At 52.7% G+C, this 17,288-nt stretch overlaps 7 protein-coding genes across 7 annotated transcripts; 3 read left to right on the forward strand and 4 right to left on the reverse strand.

The window, feature by feature from the left end:
- Positions 1-372: 372 nt before the first annotated feature.
- Positions 373-2,568, forward strand: HMPREF1120_04491 (uncharacterized protein; the record flags this gene model as incomplete). The annotated part of the gene is made up of 3 exons (XM_009158622.1): positions 373-986; positions 1,053-2,205; positions 2,257-2,568. 3 exons carry the CDS (start codon positions 373-375, stop codon positions 2,566-2,568), a joined length of 2,079 nt encoding a protein of 692 aa, XP_009156870.1.
- Positions 2,569-4,545: 1,977 nt separating this feature from the next.
- Positions 4,546-5,862, forward strand: HMPREF1120_04492 (uncharacterized protein; the record flags this gene model as incomplete). Its single annotated transcript, XM_009158623.1, has 2 exons — positions 4,546-4,981; positions 5,060-5,862. 2 exons carry the CDS (start codon positions 4,546-4,548, stop codon positions 5,860-5,862), a joined length of 1,239 nt encoding a protein of 412 aa, XP_009156871.1.
- A 305-nt stretch (positions 5,863-6,167) lies between these two features.
- On the reverse strand, positions 6,168-6,982 carry HMPREF1120_04493 (uncharacterized protein). Its single transcript, XM_009158624.1, has one exon. It carries the CDS (start codon positions 6,818-6,820, stop codon positions 6,464-6,466), a length of 357 nt encoding a protein of 118 aa, XP_009156872.1. The 5' UTR covers positions 6,821-6,982; the 3' UTR covers positions 6,168-6,463.
- A 347-nt stretch (positions 6,983-7,329) lies between these two features.
- Positions 7,330-10,107, forward strand: HMPREF1120_04494 (choline kinase; the record flags this gene model as incomplete). The annotated part of the gene is made up of 1 exon (XM_009158625.1): positions 7,330-10,107. The coding sequence occupies one exon, from the start codon at positions 7,330-7,332 to the stop codon at positions 10,105-10,107; it is 2,778 nt and encodes a 925-aa protein (XP_009156873.1).
- On the reverse strand, positions 10,082-12,494 carry HMPREF1120_04495 (phosphatidylinositol glycan, class W). The gene is made up of 2 exons (XM_009158626.1): positions 12,158-12,494; positions 10,082-12,031 (listed from the first exon to the last, which is right to left on the reverse strand). Exons 1-2 carry the CDS (start codon positions 12,260-12,262, stop codon positions 10,310-10,312), a joined length of 1,827 nt encoding a protein of 608 aa, XP_009156874.1. The 5' UTR covers positions 12,263-12,494; the 3' UTR covers positions 10,082-10,309.
- A 1,048-nt stretch (positions 12,495-13,542) lies between these two features.
- HMPREF1120_04496 (uncharacterized protein) lies at positions 13,543-15,237 on the reverse strand (the record flags this gene model as incomplete). The annotated part of the gene is made up of 2 exons (XM_009158627.1): positions 13,543-14,287; positions 14,339-15,237. 2 exons carry the CDS (start codon positions 15,235-15,237, stop codon positions 13,543-13,545), a joined length of 1,644 nt encoding a protein of 547 aa, XP_009156875.1.
- A 456-nt stretch (positions 15,238-15,693) lies between these two features.
- Positions 15,694-17,141, reverse strand: HMPREF1120_04497 (uncharacterized protein; the record flags this gene model as incomplete). The annotated part of the gene is made up of 3 exons (XM_009158628.1): positions 15,694-16,401; positions 16,453-16,984; positions 17,044-17,141. 3 exons carry the CDS (start codon positions 17,139-17,141, stop codon positions 15,694-15,696), a joined length of 1,338 nt encoding a protein of 445 aa, XP_009156876.1.
- Positions 17,142-17,288: the final 147 nt, after the last annotated feature.

Below are 17,288 nucleotides of genomic sequence, written 5' to 3' on the forward strand. Positions count from 1 at the left end.
TCGACTCGAATTGCTCTCATCGGTCTATCATCACCACCACCATTACCCTGAACTTTAACTGTCTTCCCTCTTCCACCTCATCCTCCTGCATACTCATCCCCTGCAGTGCTCTCGCCGCCTCTTTGACTACGACCATACCCGGCATTATTTCGTCCAAAAGAGACACTATTCCAAACTCCGGAGGCATTAAGCTTGCATCCTTATACAACCCCGATCTTACGTCGTTCCTTAACATCCCACCTTCATCTGCTCTCTCAGCACCCTCAGTGCATCACGACAGCGACCCCACAACATCACGGCCCTCGATTAGCGACAACCACCTTCTAATAGAACATATCTTGCTTCCATCATCGATCATTCTCCGACAGGTCTATGTTCGAGTACGAAGAAAGCCCTCCGCCACTACATCACTCGCCTTCTCCGAGTGACGAGTCGCAGTCCACCTCTAGAGATACCACCCCAGCCACACCCGTTGGAAGCGGGCCATCCTTTGGGAAAAAGACAGACAAGGAGAGTCTGCCTTGGTTTAGAAAGCCGCTCGACGTTGGGCGCACCACCACTAGCCTGTGCTTGGACGACTCCATACTCGAACCCGACTTCGACGACAATACTTTCCCAACCTTTGGTGCCTCGCCACCGGCTCGGGGCATGGCGAGCGTAGCCACACCAATCGACATATCTGCGAGACAGACGTCAACCTCTCCTCGCGGAAACCAGCCTTCAACGCTCACTTCTGCTTTGCAGCGCAGCGACAGTGAAGAGAAGCGAAAGATGGCCACCCAGATGCCGGAAACCGCCCTGAACCGCCCGATCCCCCAAATGCCTTCTAATGCGTCCGATGATTTCGCCAGGTTCGAACATGGCGCTCGACCGATCACCATGAAAGGCGTGGCAAATGACAAGATGCGACGCGAGAGCATAGCACAGAGTTTGGGCACCGGCATGAGCTGGGGAGGGATTTCAGTCGGAAGCTGGATCAGAGACGAGTAAGTTGATTTTCCCAGTAGGCGTAAAGCTGCTTGGTGAGGAGCGCAGCACTGACAAATGAGTAGCATGATGATGTCGGGAACTTCTCCCTTTACCTTCAACTCCCCCTCATTCCATTCCTCATCCTATTTGCCCAAGCTCGAGGCCAATTTCATGAAGGACTTCTCGTGCTGCGGCCTCACGCTGCCGACACTGCACGACCTGCTGCAACACTACGAGGAAGCGCATGCCCAAAAAGATCCGGGCCACGCAGAGGCCAACCAGGCAGCGGTTCCAGATAGCCGAGCGGCTCTTGCAGCTACTACGGCCGCTCAGGTACAACAAGAAGCCCAACAACGGAACCAACAACAGCAGCAGTCCCAAAATGCATCGGGTCGGCCGTTCGGGTCTCAGTCATCGACGTCACAGAATATGCAGCGACCCTCGGTTTCGGGCTTCTCCAGCACCCTGCAAACCATCCCGGATATGGACACGGTCGAAGACATGGAGATGGATGATATCGATGGCGGGTCTGATGATAAGACACCACCACCTAATTTGTACACCCAGAACCAGTCTCAGATCTCCCCTCAATCCTCATTCTCTCGTGCTGCACAAGGCCAGATTCCTCAACTCAACACCTCTATGATGCAAGGTCATCAGGCCTTCCGACAGTCTACTCCCAACACTCCGGTCTCAACCAGCCGGCCATCTACAGCTTTCCAGGGTAACAATGCCTCGTCTACCCTTATGGGTAATCCCATGCAACAATTTCAAGATCTGCAGAGCGGGTATCGGGGCACCCCCGATTCCTCAGCGCCCGGCACACCTGGAGAATTAGATGACGGCCTTATGAGCGGCATGGATGATATGTCCATGCAGGGCAACCCTCTGTTCAATGGCCTACCTAATGGGTTTGGAAACTTTGGTTTCGGTATGAACAACGATATGATCGACCTTTGTATCGATGAGCCAGCCAAACGACTGTTTTCCCCCGGTAACCAAGGCATGAACGCCGGGCAAAACGGGCAGCAGTCGGTTCAAAGTCGTCTCGGTAGCGGGCAATACGGACCTAATAGCGAAATTGCCCGGACCATCCGTGAGCGGCAGGCGGCGGCTGGTCTGCCCGATACCACCACCAACATTCTCCCTCACGAGGAACCGAAGCCCTTCCGATGTCCTGTAATTGGGTGCGAAAAGGCGTACAAGAACCAGAACGGTCTCAAATACCACAAATCGGTAAGTCTCTACTCACCAAGAGTTTTACGTGCTTGGCTAACATGAGAACAGCATGGCCACAACAATCAGCGTCTGCAAGAAAACGGCGACGGCACATTCTCCATCGTAGATCCAGATACCCAAGCACCTTACCCTGGTACTTTGGGGATGGAGAAGGAAAAGCCGTACAAGTGCGAAGTATGCCAGAAGCGGTACAAGAACCTGAACGGGCTCAAATACCACAAGACACACTCGCCTCCGTGCAACCCGGAACTGCAGCTAAATGCAGGCAAGAGTCCGTCATTGGGGATGGCCAATATGATGGCAGCTCAGAGTGCCGGAGATGTGGGAGCTGGCCTCTCGGGCGATTCGAGCATGATGTGAAAATGGTGGCCAGATATTCCACCAGCAACGACTTCAACCACTGGCGTCGCCGGCAGCGCGCCATTTTCTCCACGAGAGTGATACATTATTATCTTAATCTTAATGACGTGAAACGGCCTATCAACCAGAGATGAAAAAAGGTCATTAGACCGAGAGAAGAACAGGCGTCTTCTCGACGCCGTCATCAACGACGGTCTTCGAATACTGGGATTTCCTTAAACTGGCCGATTTCGAGAGCGATCTCTTGCAATTCGGTCGACCTCCGCTGGTCCGTTGGAAGGTCACTTTGGTCCTGATCAAGCGGACGAAACAAAGAGGATAGAGGTTTGGAGAGGGTTTGTTTCAAAAAGTTCAATGTCTGTTTGGGTTCTTTAAAAGGGAGGTTCGGTTGCAGCGATAGAGCACGGGGACGGGGGCGTTTTGTTTGATCGTTTCTTTCCACTCAGTTCAGGCTGGCCACGGCGTTGATACAGGAAAGGATCAGGTGGCTGCACTCCTGCAGAGAACTGCCGGGTCTAGCAGAGTCTTTAGAGTCCTAAACGAGGCTGGCTGGTTCTGTTTCAAGAGTACCAGATCTCTTTCCCGCGCCGAGCTCGTAAAAGCAACAAAGCAACAAGACGAAGGAGACTTTATTGCAACGCCTGGCCTGGCTTGCGAGGATTGTTTGCATGAGATTAGCCGATTTGGTGTTTCAACCATCTAGATCAGGCGTCGATCGAGTGCGCCATACTAGTACGCACTGTTTGCCGATGATAGATTGAATCAGCCTGCGGTAATTGTAGAATGATATTTCATCTACGAGTACTTGCTCACTCCTATCAGCCTTACAGAGATCTTTGGAGGTCGAGATGGCAAGAGATATAGGTGCCATATGCTGTCGACCACTGTTTTCTTGTAGGTTGGTGTGACTGTCAATGCCATATCATGGTATATTATTAGTCGCCTGAGAGTTGGAAAACTTGTGTAGGTCGGCAGTGAACGTCGTTGCGATCTGGTTGCAAGGCTTCGTGGCGCTCGTACCTTAGACAGTCCCAGGGTTGTAGGTGATAGAAGTACAATATTCTGTCACCACCGCTGGGAGTAGGTGAGCACACCATCAATGTTTAAAAGGGGACGGAAAGGACACCGTTGAAGTTGTATAGGTGTTGCATTTCGCACGTCAACTACTAGTAATAACGGATGGCATCGAGTTGACAGATGTGGTGGGTATTTTTGTTTCAAGAGTGGCTCGTAGGAAGGCTTCCCATTGACGGTCGAGGGTTGACGCGTCTGGCGTCGAGACCAAGATAGAAAGAAGTTTTCCATTCCGCTGCATCAGCCGCTGTCTTTTCTGTCTGCTGATTGCTGAGTTGCGGATTGAGTGCCCCTGGCCTGGCCTGACCATCCACGCCCTGCAGTGCCACATTGGCTGCGTTCTGCGTGCTGCATCCCTCATCCCTCATCCACACGCCGGCACTGGCACCGCACCGCATGATCCCATCCCCATTCCAAGGTTCAGCGTTATTATTCTCCGTACAACTTTATTGTTTTTTCAGGAGTCCGGACTCTACCTTAGACAACACGTATCTCCCTTTGTGCGCCTTTTACGTTGCGCCCGTTCAATCACTCGAGCCAGCTCACTGCAGTCGTTTAGCGAGTCTCTACTACCTTAGCTGCACCGGCATCGTCGCTCACTACCCATCATTGGCCTAGAGTTCGATCCTTCCCACGAAGCGCCCCTCACTGCACCCGACCATCAGCATCAGCATCAGTATCATATCACCGTTGCTGCGTTCGGCCACATATTCGTTTCTGGTTGACAGCCCGGCGCGTGGGAAAAAAAGACTTGCTGTTGGATTTGCGATCTATTCTCAAACGTGCCAACCCATCTCTTGGTGCGACGGCCGCGCGGCAGCCGCTGAGCACATTGTCGTCCCTGGGATCCAAACTCGGCGCATACGCCGTTGCGCCCTCGATTTGTTTGTTGTTGCTGCAGCCATGTTCGACGGGCTGGAAGACAAATACATAGGCCTCGCATTGGCCGTGACCTCGACGCTCGCCATCGGAACCAGTTTCGTGATTACGAAAAAGGGTCTGAACGATGCGGCGGACAAACATGGGTTTGAAGGAGAAGGATTCGCATATCTAAAGACGCCTTTGTGGTGGGCAGGGATAGCCTCGCTGGTGGTGGGCGAGGTCGCCAACTTTGCTGCATATGCCTTTGCCCCGGCTATCTTGGTGACTCCCTTGGGCGCGCTCAGTGTGCTCATTGGAGCCGTGTTGGGCGCATACTTTCTGGGTGAAGAGCTGGGAGTTCTGGGGAAAATGGGATGTGCCATCTGTCTGCTGGGGTCGGTGATTATTGTTCTGCATGCACCTCCTGACAAGGAGATTGAGACGGTGGATGAAATCCTGGCGTTTGCCATTAAACCAGGTATGCGAACATTGCGGTTATCTTTTGCTTGGGTGGGAAAGTTATGACGATTGGGCTAACTGTTTCGTTTCGCTGTAGCGTTTATATTTTATTGTCTCGCGGCCATTGTGTTCTCGACGGTCATGATATACAAGGTGGCGCCCATCTACGGCAAGAGGAACCCCATGGTATACATTTCGATCTGTTCGACCGTGGGCTCGATCTCGGTCATGTCGGTCAAGGCTTTCGGCATTGCGCTGAAACTGACTTTCAACGGGAACAACCAGTTCAGTCATCCGTCCACCTATGTGTTTATGATTGTCACCATTGTCTGCATTCTCACGCAGATGAACTACTTCAACAAGGCCCTGAGTCAGTTCTCCACGTCCATCGTCAATCCTCTGTACTATGTCACCTTTACCACGGCCACGTTATGCGCGTCCTTTATTTTGTTCCAAGGCTTCAATACCACGGATGCCGTCAACACGATTTCTCTCCTGTGTGGCTTTTTGATCATCTTTGCCGGCGTGTACCTTCTCAACTTGTCTCGGGGCGATCCCGATGGCCACCGACTGCTCAATGGGAAAATACCCGATGAGGATGGAATCCCCACCGACGGGATTACGGGGCTGCAGACACGGCGGAGTATGCAAGCGAGGAGAAGCCTTGATCCGCACCGCCGAAGTAGCAGCCTCACGTTCAGCCCGGGCGGACCGAGAACCGCGAGCGCTGAGAGTACGGGGTTGATGCATAACTATGACGTGGAGCACAATGCATTTGGGTTGAGCGATCTGGTGGAAGATCCAGACGAGGTGGGAAGAGCCAGTCCGAGTCACGGTCCCGGAGGCGAGCAGGTGACGAGACTGTACGACCAACCGCCGCAGAAGGGCAATGACCGATGACACGAGGAAAAAAGCTTTCACAAGAAAGAGCGGAATGAAGTGAAGCCGCTTTTTCTTTTCCTGTAACGATATCAACGCATGGGTACGAATGGAGCCATGAACAAACACTGCAAGCATTTTATCACAGGTCTGGATAGGATAGGGATCGATCAGGATGGGCGCGGAAAGGGAGGGACTCGGATCTGAGAACGAGTTTATACGTTTGGGAAAGAAAGAAAGGGAGACAGCAGATACATGTCCCACCGTAAACAAATAGGTAGGTAGACGGAGCCAAGGAGTTGGAGGGACGAACTGAATTGAAGATTCGTATTCGTCTGGTAGAGTGTCATTGGCATCGGCCCATGTGTACATGTACTGTGTCTATATTATATTATTGCAACAATACCGTGTACCCATTGTTCGGATGGAATTGTAACATCGTATCTGGGTGGTACTGCGCATGTTTTGTCAACACCTGGGCAGTTTGTCCCGTATCAAAGCGCTGGTTTGGGCACGTGCTCGCCGGTTGTGGCCGCGAGCTGGCTTGGCTTCGAGTTTGTTGGCTGTACAAGTTTCCCACTTTTTGCCTGCAACTGCGCGTCAGAGCCACTCCAGTGGCAGTTCAATCCAGTCTGTGTGCCAGTGCCAGTGCCCGGTGATAGACAGGATTCCACCGGTTCAAGTTGGCTTTCTGTGCTGTCAGCTGGAAGATGACTCTGTTGACCGCATTATAGAGATCGGCCTGTTTGCTATCGAGCAGGACGGCAGATGTAAGCAGTTGTCGGTAGGGCTTCACTTTGTTGACTGTCCCCCCTTGAGCGCGCACTGCACCGGGAACATCCAGCGCCCAGAAGCGACAAACAACTTCCACACTGTACAGCCTGTGTGCTATTCGATAAAGTACTATGGCATCATACTCGTCGAATAATGTGTCCAGCAGCGATACGCGTGCCACCACGGCCATGTCCTCTCCACGCATGGGAGCCCAGAAAGGTACGTTTTACCCGGAACACTGCAATCAATGCGTTTTGCCCTGCCTATCTTTTTCAATGGAAAGCTATACTCAACCACTGCGGCGATTGTTGTGTCAAACGACGCGGTAAACATATGCTGCTGCTGCTGCGGCTCCCATCGGGTCCTGTCCACAGGCTTGATCATGTTTGTTATCATGGAGCCTGATGCACGTGCTGCCGCCATATCAAAGTTTGTGGTCACGAGACTACCATAACTATGTTACCACGTCGTGCGTGCAGACGACGGGCAGGACGAGTCCTTGGTTTTGCACCGTCTTGGGCAAACCCATCGTTTGATCCATGGCAAAACACCCCAAACTAATTTGTTGGTCGTGTCAAAACAGGTGTGACCATCTACGATGAGCCCGAACATATAGGGTCCGGCAGAAGACCAGATGACGATGCCAGCGTTTCGCCCACGCTCGTCGCATCACATCCTCACAGGTATCACCGCGCCAGCATATCCGGGAAGAAAATGACCGGCCGGCCTCCGCTTCCCCATTCATCCTCAACCACGTCGTTGGTCAATCAGGGGATGTCCTATCTCAGTCTAGACAATGCCGGCAGCAACAGCAACAGTGTCAGTAACAACAACCCCGATTCGGGGGGCAGTGACAGCAAGACCCCTGACCTTCGGGTCCTCCTGTCCCAGGTCGTCGACTGGTTACAGGAGGAAAAGGCGAAACGGCAGAGAAGGAGACAGCAGCGTCGCCATCACCTCCAATACCTTGTGGACCATCATCGCCCTCATGCAAAGGTGCCCGGGGACCAATCCGACGAAAGTTTTTCTAAAGGCTATGAAAGTCCCGTCGACCATGAAGCCGACTTGTCTCTCGAGAAACTAGAAAACATCCTTTCGGGATTCACCTCGTCCTTGTCGTCTCATGTATCGAGACCGACGCATAAACCCTCAACGTCACACCTGCGCAGAGGATCAATAGCCCGAAAATACAAGCGGACTACGACAGCGCCTCAATCGTCCGACACGGAGTTCTTTGGTGATGATATTCTGGTGCCGAGTGTCGAGGCATACCTCGACAATTCAAAGACCATGGCATTTACAGGTGGAATGGCCGACGCCGATACCAGCGAAAGTGCCAAAGGGCGAGACTATCAACATTGGGTTAATTTCAAAAGGGACATTGTGCGTCTGACGCACACGCTCAAGCTCAAAGGCTGGCGTCGGATTCCTATTGATCGCGCCCAAGATATCGAGGTGGTTCGGTTAAGCGGCGCTCTGACAAATGCCGTCTATGTTGTGCGTCCTCCCAAGAACATGGAGGAGTACGACCGTCTCCAGGGCGATGGCACAACAGCGCGAGGTTCTTCTACTTCAGGGCTTCCGGTGTCGAAACGACAGCCGATTCAACTCCTGCTGCGGATTTATGGTCCGCAGGTCGAACACCTGATCGACCGACAGGCCGAACTCAACATTCTCCGCCGTCTGGCACGTCGACGTATCGGACCTCGTCTGCTAGGGTCCTTTGACAACGGTCGCTTCGAAGAGTATCTGCATGCAAAGACCCTGACGGCCGAGGACCTGCGCGTGCCTGAAACTTCCAAACAGATCGCCAAGCGGATGCGCGAACTGCATGACGGAATTGAGCTTTTGGAATCGGAGATTGAAGCCGGCCCCGCCATCTTCATCAACTGGGACAAGTGGGTCGACCGGTGTGAGAAGATCATCACCTGGCTAGACCAGCAAGTTTATCTGGCTGAACAGGAGGCTCAAGCACAGGAAGAAGTAGGAGGAGGAGGAGAAGGGGTGGTGGCGAGGAAGAAACACAACGTCAATCCACGCTACGTCCGGCGCGGACTGATCTGCGGAGTGCCGTGGCCCGTGTTTCGCAAGACGTACGAAGCGTACCGGAAACGGTTGATCGCCGACTGCGGCGGAATGGACGGGATCCGGAAAGCTCTCGTGTTTGCCCACAACGACACTCAATACGGGAACCTGATGCGTCTCGAGCCGAGTGGAGAATCACCTTTGCTCCAGCCGTCAAACCAGCACAAGCAGCTCGTGGTGATTGACTTTGAATACGCGTCGCAGAACACCCGAGGTCTCGAGTTTGCCAACCATTTCACCGAATGGTGCTACAACTATCATCGGGCCGAACACAATTATGCCTGTGACACGCGCCGGTATCCCAATGAAAGTGAACAGTATCGCTTCGTGCGGAGCTATGTCATGCATCGCCCCCAGTTCAACCCGGCCGCGAGTGCGACTCCGAAGCTGGAGGGACGTGAGAAGACGAATATCAGTGATTTCATGCTCGATGCCCGGACACCGGCGACTCCAGGAACTACTGTTGGTGGGATTAATGAAACCGATTACGAAAAGGAAGAGACGGAACGTGAAAGAGCCCAAGAGGAAGAAATCCACCGGTTACTTAGGGAGACGAGGGTGTGGAGACTAGCGAATTCGGCGCAGTGGGTGGCTTGGGGAATTGTGCAGGCCAAGATTCCCGAGCTGGAAGCTTTGGAGAAGAAGGAGAAGGAGAAGCAAAAGAGGGAAGAGGAGGAGTCGGCGGCGAAGAAGGCAAAGGCCGGTGGTGGTGGTGCCGCTCGTGCCATGATGGACAGAGTTAAAGAAATGACAAAGACTCGAGTCGATGCCGCCGTGGGAGGTATGAGAGATCGGTATCAGCATTTGCACCAGCATCATCTTCATCCCATGTCGGATGCTCCGAATGAGGAAGAAAAGAGACTTCAAAGGGAGAGTCGGTGGGACAGACCTGAGGGAAGATTGCAGGAGGAGGCGCACCATGAAGGCGATGACGGTGTTGTTGTGGCCACCCCTACCACTGAGTCTGTATCGGTCTTGAATCATGGCGAAAGTGGAACTGAGGGAGAGAAGTTGACTGGGGGTGGTGATGTCGATGCAACCGACACCGAGAGGTATAATGGAAGTGTGACTGCGACTGCGACTGCGAATGAAGATGGGAATGAGAATGTCAGTGGCGGTGATCAAGTCGAATCCGAAATCGACGCCACCGTCGACCCGGACAAAACACCTTCTGTGCATTCGAGGCTGGATCCTGCCGACGACCATGCAGGTGAAGATGATGATCACGATCAGAGTGTCAGTGGTACTGGTGACGAGGAACAAGACGACCACGAAGAATTCGATTATCTCGGCTACGCGCACGAACGCGCCATGTTCTTCTGGGGCGATTGTGTCCAGATGGGTCTGGTCAAGGAGGAAGAGTTGCCCGAGTCTATGAGGGGGAGGATTAAGATGGTGCCATACTGATACTAGAAGTAGTATTCAAGTACCATAGCATACCTTAGTATGCTACCATGCAGTCAGTATAGTATAAGACTACGAGACTGTAGCTCAGTACTCGGTACAATCCTGTCTCTTCTATCTGTCCTTGTCGGTTCAGTCACCGTCAGGGATAATATGCTGAAGTAGAATCTATCCCCCTTCCCCCCACCGTAGGATTCCAAGTCAATTATACCCGGATCTTAACCCCCGAAACTTCCAACCCCATCGCCACCGCCGTCACGGCCCCCGCATAAGCAAGCATCACCGCCATCGCATGTGTGGGCGGCGTATCGAGCGTGTTCAACGTCAAATTGACGAGTCCGGTCAAGAGGTTTGCGACCAGAAAGACCAAGAGGCCGTTATTGTTGAAGGCGCGGAGGATGCGAGAAGTCGTTTGATCTTGAACATCATCACCTTCACCTTCTTCTGTTTCTTCTTCTTTTCCTCCTCGGACAACATCCTGACCAGCCGCCCGACCACCCCGGTGAAGGCCAGTCGTCGGCCCTCCACCTCCACCACCGCCATACCCAAACTCCACACCACAAGCCTCAATCAACCCAAACCCAAAGATCTGGGCATTATTAAACGCCGCCACCCACAGCACATACGGCAGATTCGCCAGCCGACGCGACACGTTGAGGTTGAAGAAGAGAAAATCCGTCGACAGGTAATAAAGGGCGGAGTAGATGACTGATTGGACCAGTAGGTCTTTTAGAACGACGCGACGTTCGAGTCGGGTTAATTGGACTTGGTCGGTGACTTGTTCGTGCTTTGCATTCTTGCCATCATGACCACCACCACCACCACCACCGCCACCACCACCACTAGGCCCAGCAGCTCCAGCTCCAGCAGCACCGTCAGCGTCAGCAAGAGCTGCCGCTGCTTCCTCGCCTCGAAACCTAACGACCCTCATCCCCGTGCCGCGACCGCACAAAAAGATAGCAAGATAGCCAACAAAAGAAAAGACGCCCTCTCGGTTCATGGATAGGAAATCCGGCCCTCGCGGCGCCGAGATGATATATTTCAACAACTCGGTCTTATCCAACAGGACCTCATACACGACTGCCAGCAACACAGCCAGACTGTCGTAGCGGTATTGGCCTTGACCACCACCGAAGACTGGCAGCTTGCGGGCGACGAGATCGAAAATCTCGACGAACGGGGCGAGGAAACACAAGGTAAAGAAAAAGTTCCAGTGGACTCCGTACTCGGTCACGTGTTCGGCGTAGTCGAGACCTTTGACGCTCCAGAGGCGGAGGAGGCCGAGAAGGAACAAAGGTAAAGAGTGGCGGATGGATTTGGAAAGGCGGCTGATGAAGGCGGCGTCGGGAGTGGAGGACTGGGAGGATTGTTCTTCGGCTTTGACTAACGCCCTCGCAGAAACCACTCCAGCGGAAAAAACGAACGATCCCACTCCCAGGTCCATTAGTGATGTTCCCCAGGTTTCGACCTTGGCGAAGCGGCGTGGGAAGATGGGAAAGTCGACGGCCAGGATCGCCAGACATGTAACCACCAGCATGGATCCGCGGTAGTGTGTGAGGAATGGACGGACGGGAAGAGACACCGACCGACGGGAGCGGGAGCTGTCGACTGTGACATTTGAAGATCGAGATGCACTGGCGGAGGAATTGAGCTCGGGTTTGGGTTGTGATTTCGAGGTTGAGGTTGCTTTCGATCTCGCTTTTGACTTTGGTTTCGGCTTTGGGGTCGTCGCGCGGTTGAACAAGATTACAACAATCGCCGGTGAGATCAAAAATATGTTCAACACTAGCGGCGCAGACGCATATATCGTGATTGCAAACAGGATGGCGCACACATTGAGCAGAAAATCTGCCGCCGCCGCAATGGGCGTGTATGGCGTAAAGAAGGATTGGGTCTTTTGTAGAGCTGTCCAGAGAAGGACTGCTGACTGGACATGCAGAAGGACATGGTTAGCATTCCTCTGTCCAAAGATAGGATTGACGGAGGGGTGAGAGGATAGCAAAGATGTCCAAGGATGGAATCCTGCTGGAATGACAAGGTGTATCCGACTTACTCCTGCAACAAGTGTGACGAGGTTGATTTCGGTCAGGGAGCTGCCTGACAGGTTCGACACAAAGGCCTCCTTGCGGGCCTTGTAGATGGCGGAAGAGTCTGCCATGATGACGAGACTGTCTTCATATCATATCGATCTCGAAGTCCGATGGAAGATAGTATAGAAAGGACAGTGGCTGTTGTTGCGGATTCAACAATTGATGGACTGGACTGGTATGGCTGAAGTCGTAAGGTAGTATTGTTACAATGTTGTAGGTACTTAAGGTAGGTATTATTTACTGGTTGAAAAGGTCAAGTTGGCAACTTGTCCACTTGTGGCGCGGGAATCTTAATCGGGCAACTCCTGTGGCTGGCGTGTAAGCGTCAAAAAATACCTACAGCCTCGTGGCAAGAAAGAAACTCTGTAGCCTTGCAGGCCAATAAAGATTCTTAAAAATTGATTTTAACTCAAGGTATCTGACAGGCTTGCTCTGTGGATCATGGCAGGCCGATGCCCGCAGCCCAAGTACGTTGTATGTCCCGTATCATGCTGAAGAATTACTTGTGGTATTCTCGAAGTCCTGGAGCCCCCGGACCACGACTGCGATTGATTGCTACAGTTCATGGATATATCTATATCCTTCCTACAATACCAAGAGTTTTCAATGTGGTCATACGACGGTGGCGGCAGACCAGCAATTCCTTCCTCTTCCGACATCGCCTATGGCACAGACACCGTCGTCGTAGTCTCCCCTGAGACGGCATGTCTTTCCACTGCTGGCACCACCACGGGGCAGGTTTTGCGATACCTTTTGCTTCGTCGACCGCAGCTTTAACAGCGGTGTCCCCACCTGCCCTTGTTCTTCCCCTTGTAGTGATAGGCTATGAGATAAGTCACGGCGATTATCCCTCTTGCCCTGTTGCGGCCTGGCGAGTATCAACGACCCACAGTGTGCTCTGTATGGCCGTTCACCGGCACTTTCTTGACCGTCTGAGCAAGTCCTGCACAGACGGTCTAGTCGTGCCGAATATTGCCCTGTCTTATTGCCTTGCTCTAGACATACCTTCGTTTGTCAGCTCTGTTTCGTTCCGACTGTTGCACCATTCGGAAAAAAGGAGTCCAGCGGAAATTCAGGAGTCCATCCTTGGGCCACTTCCGGGCCTGCTTCTCCAGGGCTGTTTCGTTCTGCCAAATCTCCCTCAGGGTTGTCAGGGATGTAGGCCATACGACCGGTAGGTACGGATGATTTGTATTTGTATTTGCATCTGCATCGCATGTTGTGGTGACAGCGTGCTCAACCACGGAAAATCTGTTTTAAAGGCCGAGAAGCAGCTCGAATTCATTCCAACAAGAAGGGAATTGTATTTTCCCGGAATCACTCGACCATCGTCTCGGCATCCATTGCCTCATAAGAGTAAGCAGTTAGGGTATAGTTTCTCTTTCGCTTCATCGAGGAGGCTCAGGTAGTGGCCAGCAACCGTCCATCGAGAGTTCATGGTTTCGAGCAATTTCCGGATTTTACGATACGAATCACCCATCTCCACGAGACCTGACTCATAAGCAAGCCATGCATAAGTGCCTGCCGTCGAGTAGAGACAATCACCGAGGAACGGACTGATGGCAGCCGGATTGGCCACCATGAAATCCATTAGGAGTTGACTGAAGCCTAGGATCTCCGTAACGGTGGCTTTTCCCGCTGCAATGGCAAGAGTCTGCATCTCGGTCTCTTCCACCGGGTGGTCGCCGCGGTTCGATTCTGTGCATGAGAAAGGATCGCAGAGATGCAGCAAAGCACCGTGACATAATGCGAAGGCAGTCCCATAGCGCATTGGCGACTGTTGGAAATCGGCTTGTAGTAATCTGGCCAAGGCCTGAAGCGTGCGGCAGAGGTGCATTGCCTCGGTGAACCGTAGCGGCGCGTCAGATAGTTGATCATTCAACAACCGGAACATTTTACCAAGCAAATGGGTGGCCTGGCATGTTCGAGCAAACGGTGCAGTCTTGACGTTTGTGGGCGAAGACACGTATAACGGTTCACTGGTTGTGACCTCGCCGGCATCCCACTTCTCGTCGTCTGCCGGGAGCACGTCGCTCCGGGAAGCGTCTTCGGTGGCCAAAGGCATATGGTCACCACCACCTAGATTGACATAACTGGGGAGACATCAGTTGAATGTCGACTGAACGATATCAAATGGGGCTTACCGATCCAGTAGCATTGTCGCCCACCATGTACGCTTTTCCTCTTCCACTTCTGCCCAGGAGACCGGTGGCCGCCGGAAATACTGATGTGCATGGTTGCGGTCATTGATCCCCAGGACATGGCCCAGTCTGGCACACTGGCCGGTGGTCATATAAGCCGCCGGGTAGATCGCGTGGCCTATTTCAAAGACGGCGATCAAAATGTTTGCTTGCAACGTCTGTAGGGAAATCAACCCTTCAGATTCGACCATTGCGTAATTCTGTTTTGTCAACGCGTAGAGAGGTGACCGCATACTTTGTGGATCGCCGGACGGAGCTTGGATGATGAGCTTCATGGCAAGAAGGAGCAGTGCGCAATCGGCGGAAAGGTCGAGGCTGGGATTTGAAAGAGCCAGATCCAGCCGCCTCTTCGAGACAAAAGGCAGCCAGGTGTGAATGTTGGCAAAATATCGGTCCACAATGTCGCGTATGTCTCGGATTGAGATCCCCAGGGTTGCCATGACTTCTGTAGGAATGGCCAGAGAAGGCCGTGGGATGGTCATCCTGGCTTGTTCAAAGACTTCGGCGTCGAGAAAAAAGGCGGCCGATGGAAATGAGCTGTTGCCACAAGTGAAGCCGTTGCTATTCTCCGTTGAACCCCGATTGATAGACCGTATCGGCTCGTACCACCCAAAGCCAGAACGCCGGCCGTCAAGACGAGCTTCCAAATCCGCAAGTTTCTGCCTCAACATGGCGAAGTCTTCTGAACCGGGGCTTGAGTTGGTGTCGCTATAGTCGCAAGTCCGGCACATGCGGACACACAACGAACAGCTCGGCAGCGCTTTGTCGCATCGTCGCTTTTGTTTCCTGCAGGCTAGGCAGGCCTGAGGAGCCCTTGTCGGTCCTGACGGTTCAACTTCCATGATTTACTCCTAGGGAAAGAGGAACAGCTGGCCTCTGGCTGTTCGATGTTCACGCTTCCGTAGGTAGTAGTGCATGGCAGCAAGTCGAGTCGGCGACTACATAAGGCAGCTAAGCAAGCTGGTCATGTGCGGTAGCGTGAGATTTGACATTGTGTACGATCGTGTGATGAGGGTGGATGGATTCTACGACCAAATATTAGTTGACATCTGGGCCGTGTGTTCTCCTCAATGCGTATGCTTATGTAATGCTATATCTTGTCGCAAGGCTTCGAGGCACAATCCGGCACAATCACCGCAACCTCCAGCCGTCCAGTATGGTGATGGGAGGCTTTCGGCTGTATTTTCGACATCGCTGGCAGGAAACCTGTCGCCGAGAAAGTTGATAAAAGAAGATGGCATATTCTGTACATGCTGCAATCCTTTCATCTAGACCTCAAACTCTCGTAACCATCCTTTTCACTGGGTGTACTTCTTTTGGAGAGCTTTTGCTATCGTCTGCAATTGAATATTGCTCGTCCCTTCATAGATGGCCCCGATCTTGCTGTCTCGATACATCTTTTCGGCGATGCCTTCTCGGACGAAACCCATACCGCCCATCCATTCCACAGCCAAACTGCTGACCTTGCCTGCCACTTGACTTGCGTACAGCTTCGCCATCGCGGCATCCGTCACGAAATCTTCGCCGGCCTCCTTCTTTCTAGCAGCGTTATAGACAAGGCCTCGAGCAGCGGCAATTTCCGTATATGTCTGGGCAAGCTGATGCTGCATGCCCTGGAACTCTCCAACCAGCTTGCCAAATTGCTTTCGGTCGTTCCACACATATTTGGCCGCATTCTCCCAAGCGCCTAGAGCCAGACCAGTCATCTGGGCTCCAATGCCGATTCGACCCTCGTTGAGCAGACTGATGGCGTACTTGTAGCCCTGGCCTTCCTCGCCCAGCAGGTTCTCCGCGGGCACCTCAACATCGTCAAAGTTAATGACACATGTGCTCGAGGCTCGAATTCCTAACTTCTTCTCCTTCTTGGCGATGCTGAAGCCTTTCATATCCTTGGTAACTATGAAAGCCGTAATACCTTTGTAACCGGCCTCGGGCTTGAGATTGGCAAAAACCAAGAAGAAATCGGCCTCCATTGAGTTTGTAATCCACATTTTTCCGCCATTGATCTGAGATTGGGTTAGTTGCTACTTTCGCGTAAGCAATTGTGCTTCCCATACCTTGTATCCATTGGCCGTCTTCTCGGCCTTGGTCTTCAGCGCAAAAGCGTCTGACCCCGATACAGGTTCAGACAAGCAGAAAGAACCGACGGTGTTTGTCGCCAATTTGGGGAGCCACTTTTTCTTCAACGCTTCACTGCCGTATTTAAGGATCGCGGTCACCACCAGGGTGTTGTGCACGTCGCACATGACCGAAACCGAAGGGTCGACTCTGGCAAGCTCTTCGATCCCCACAATGGCAGACGTAAAATTCATTCCTGCACCTCCATATTCCTCCGGGATCTCAAATCCCATAAGACCTTGTTCGAACATCTGTTCAACAATCGCAGGGTCCATGGTTTCTGACTCGTCCATCTCCCGCACTTTAGGGGCCACCTCTTCGTTGGCCCACTTGGACACCGATTCCGCCAGCATTATCTCGGTTTCGGAAAAATGCGTGATGGGTGTCGGCGTGAGAGAAGTGGTGTCAACATCGTCGGGCATGTACGGCTCAGGCTTCGGTCGGCTGCACGTCGTAGCAAAGGTGCGCGTACTGTTGATCTCTTTGTCAGCTGGAAAGACGCTCCTTTTACAGGCTCTATCGTCTCTTACGGTAGGAAAGTCCTCCGGGGAAGAGTTTTGCTTGTAGAGGCGAGGGAGGCCTTGGATGCGGCTTTGGCCAGTGGCCGGAGAACGCGCATGGAGGCCATGTTGGTTATGAGACGCAAACAGGTGACCGTTTGAGGGCAATGCAGCGGCGAACTGAGCAGAAGAAAAAGAAGGCGATGGTCTGGACTACTGGATATATTACTGCTTGGTGGCCATGGAATGGTTCACAGTTCACAATGAATGGTAAC

Source organism: Exophiala dermatitidis (genome assembly GCF_000230625.1).
Source record: "Exophiala dermatitidis NIH/UT8656 unplaced genomic scaffold supercont1.4, whole genome shotgun sequence".
Lineage (NCBI taxonomy): Eukaryota > Fungi > Ascomycota > Eurotiomycetes > Chaetothyriales > Herpotrichiellaceae > Exophiala > Exophiala dermatitidis.

Excerpts from the sequence above, each read along its gene's own strand:
- HMPREF1120_04493 (XM_009158624.1), bottom strand. The coding sequence starts at position 6,820 with ATGCGTGGAGAGGACATGGCCGTGGTGGCACGCGTATCGCTGCTGGAC.
- HMPREF1120_04495 (XM_009158626.1), bottom strand. The coding sequence starts at position 12,262 with ATGGCAGACTCTTCCGCCATCTACAAGGCCCGCAAGGAGGCCTTTGTG. Across the intron at positions 12,032-12,157 it reads TCGTCACACTTGTTGCAGGA|TCAGCAGTCCTTCTCTGGAC; the intron begins GTAAGTCGGATA and ends CTGCATGTCCAG.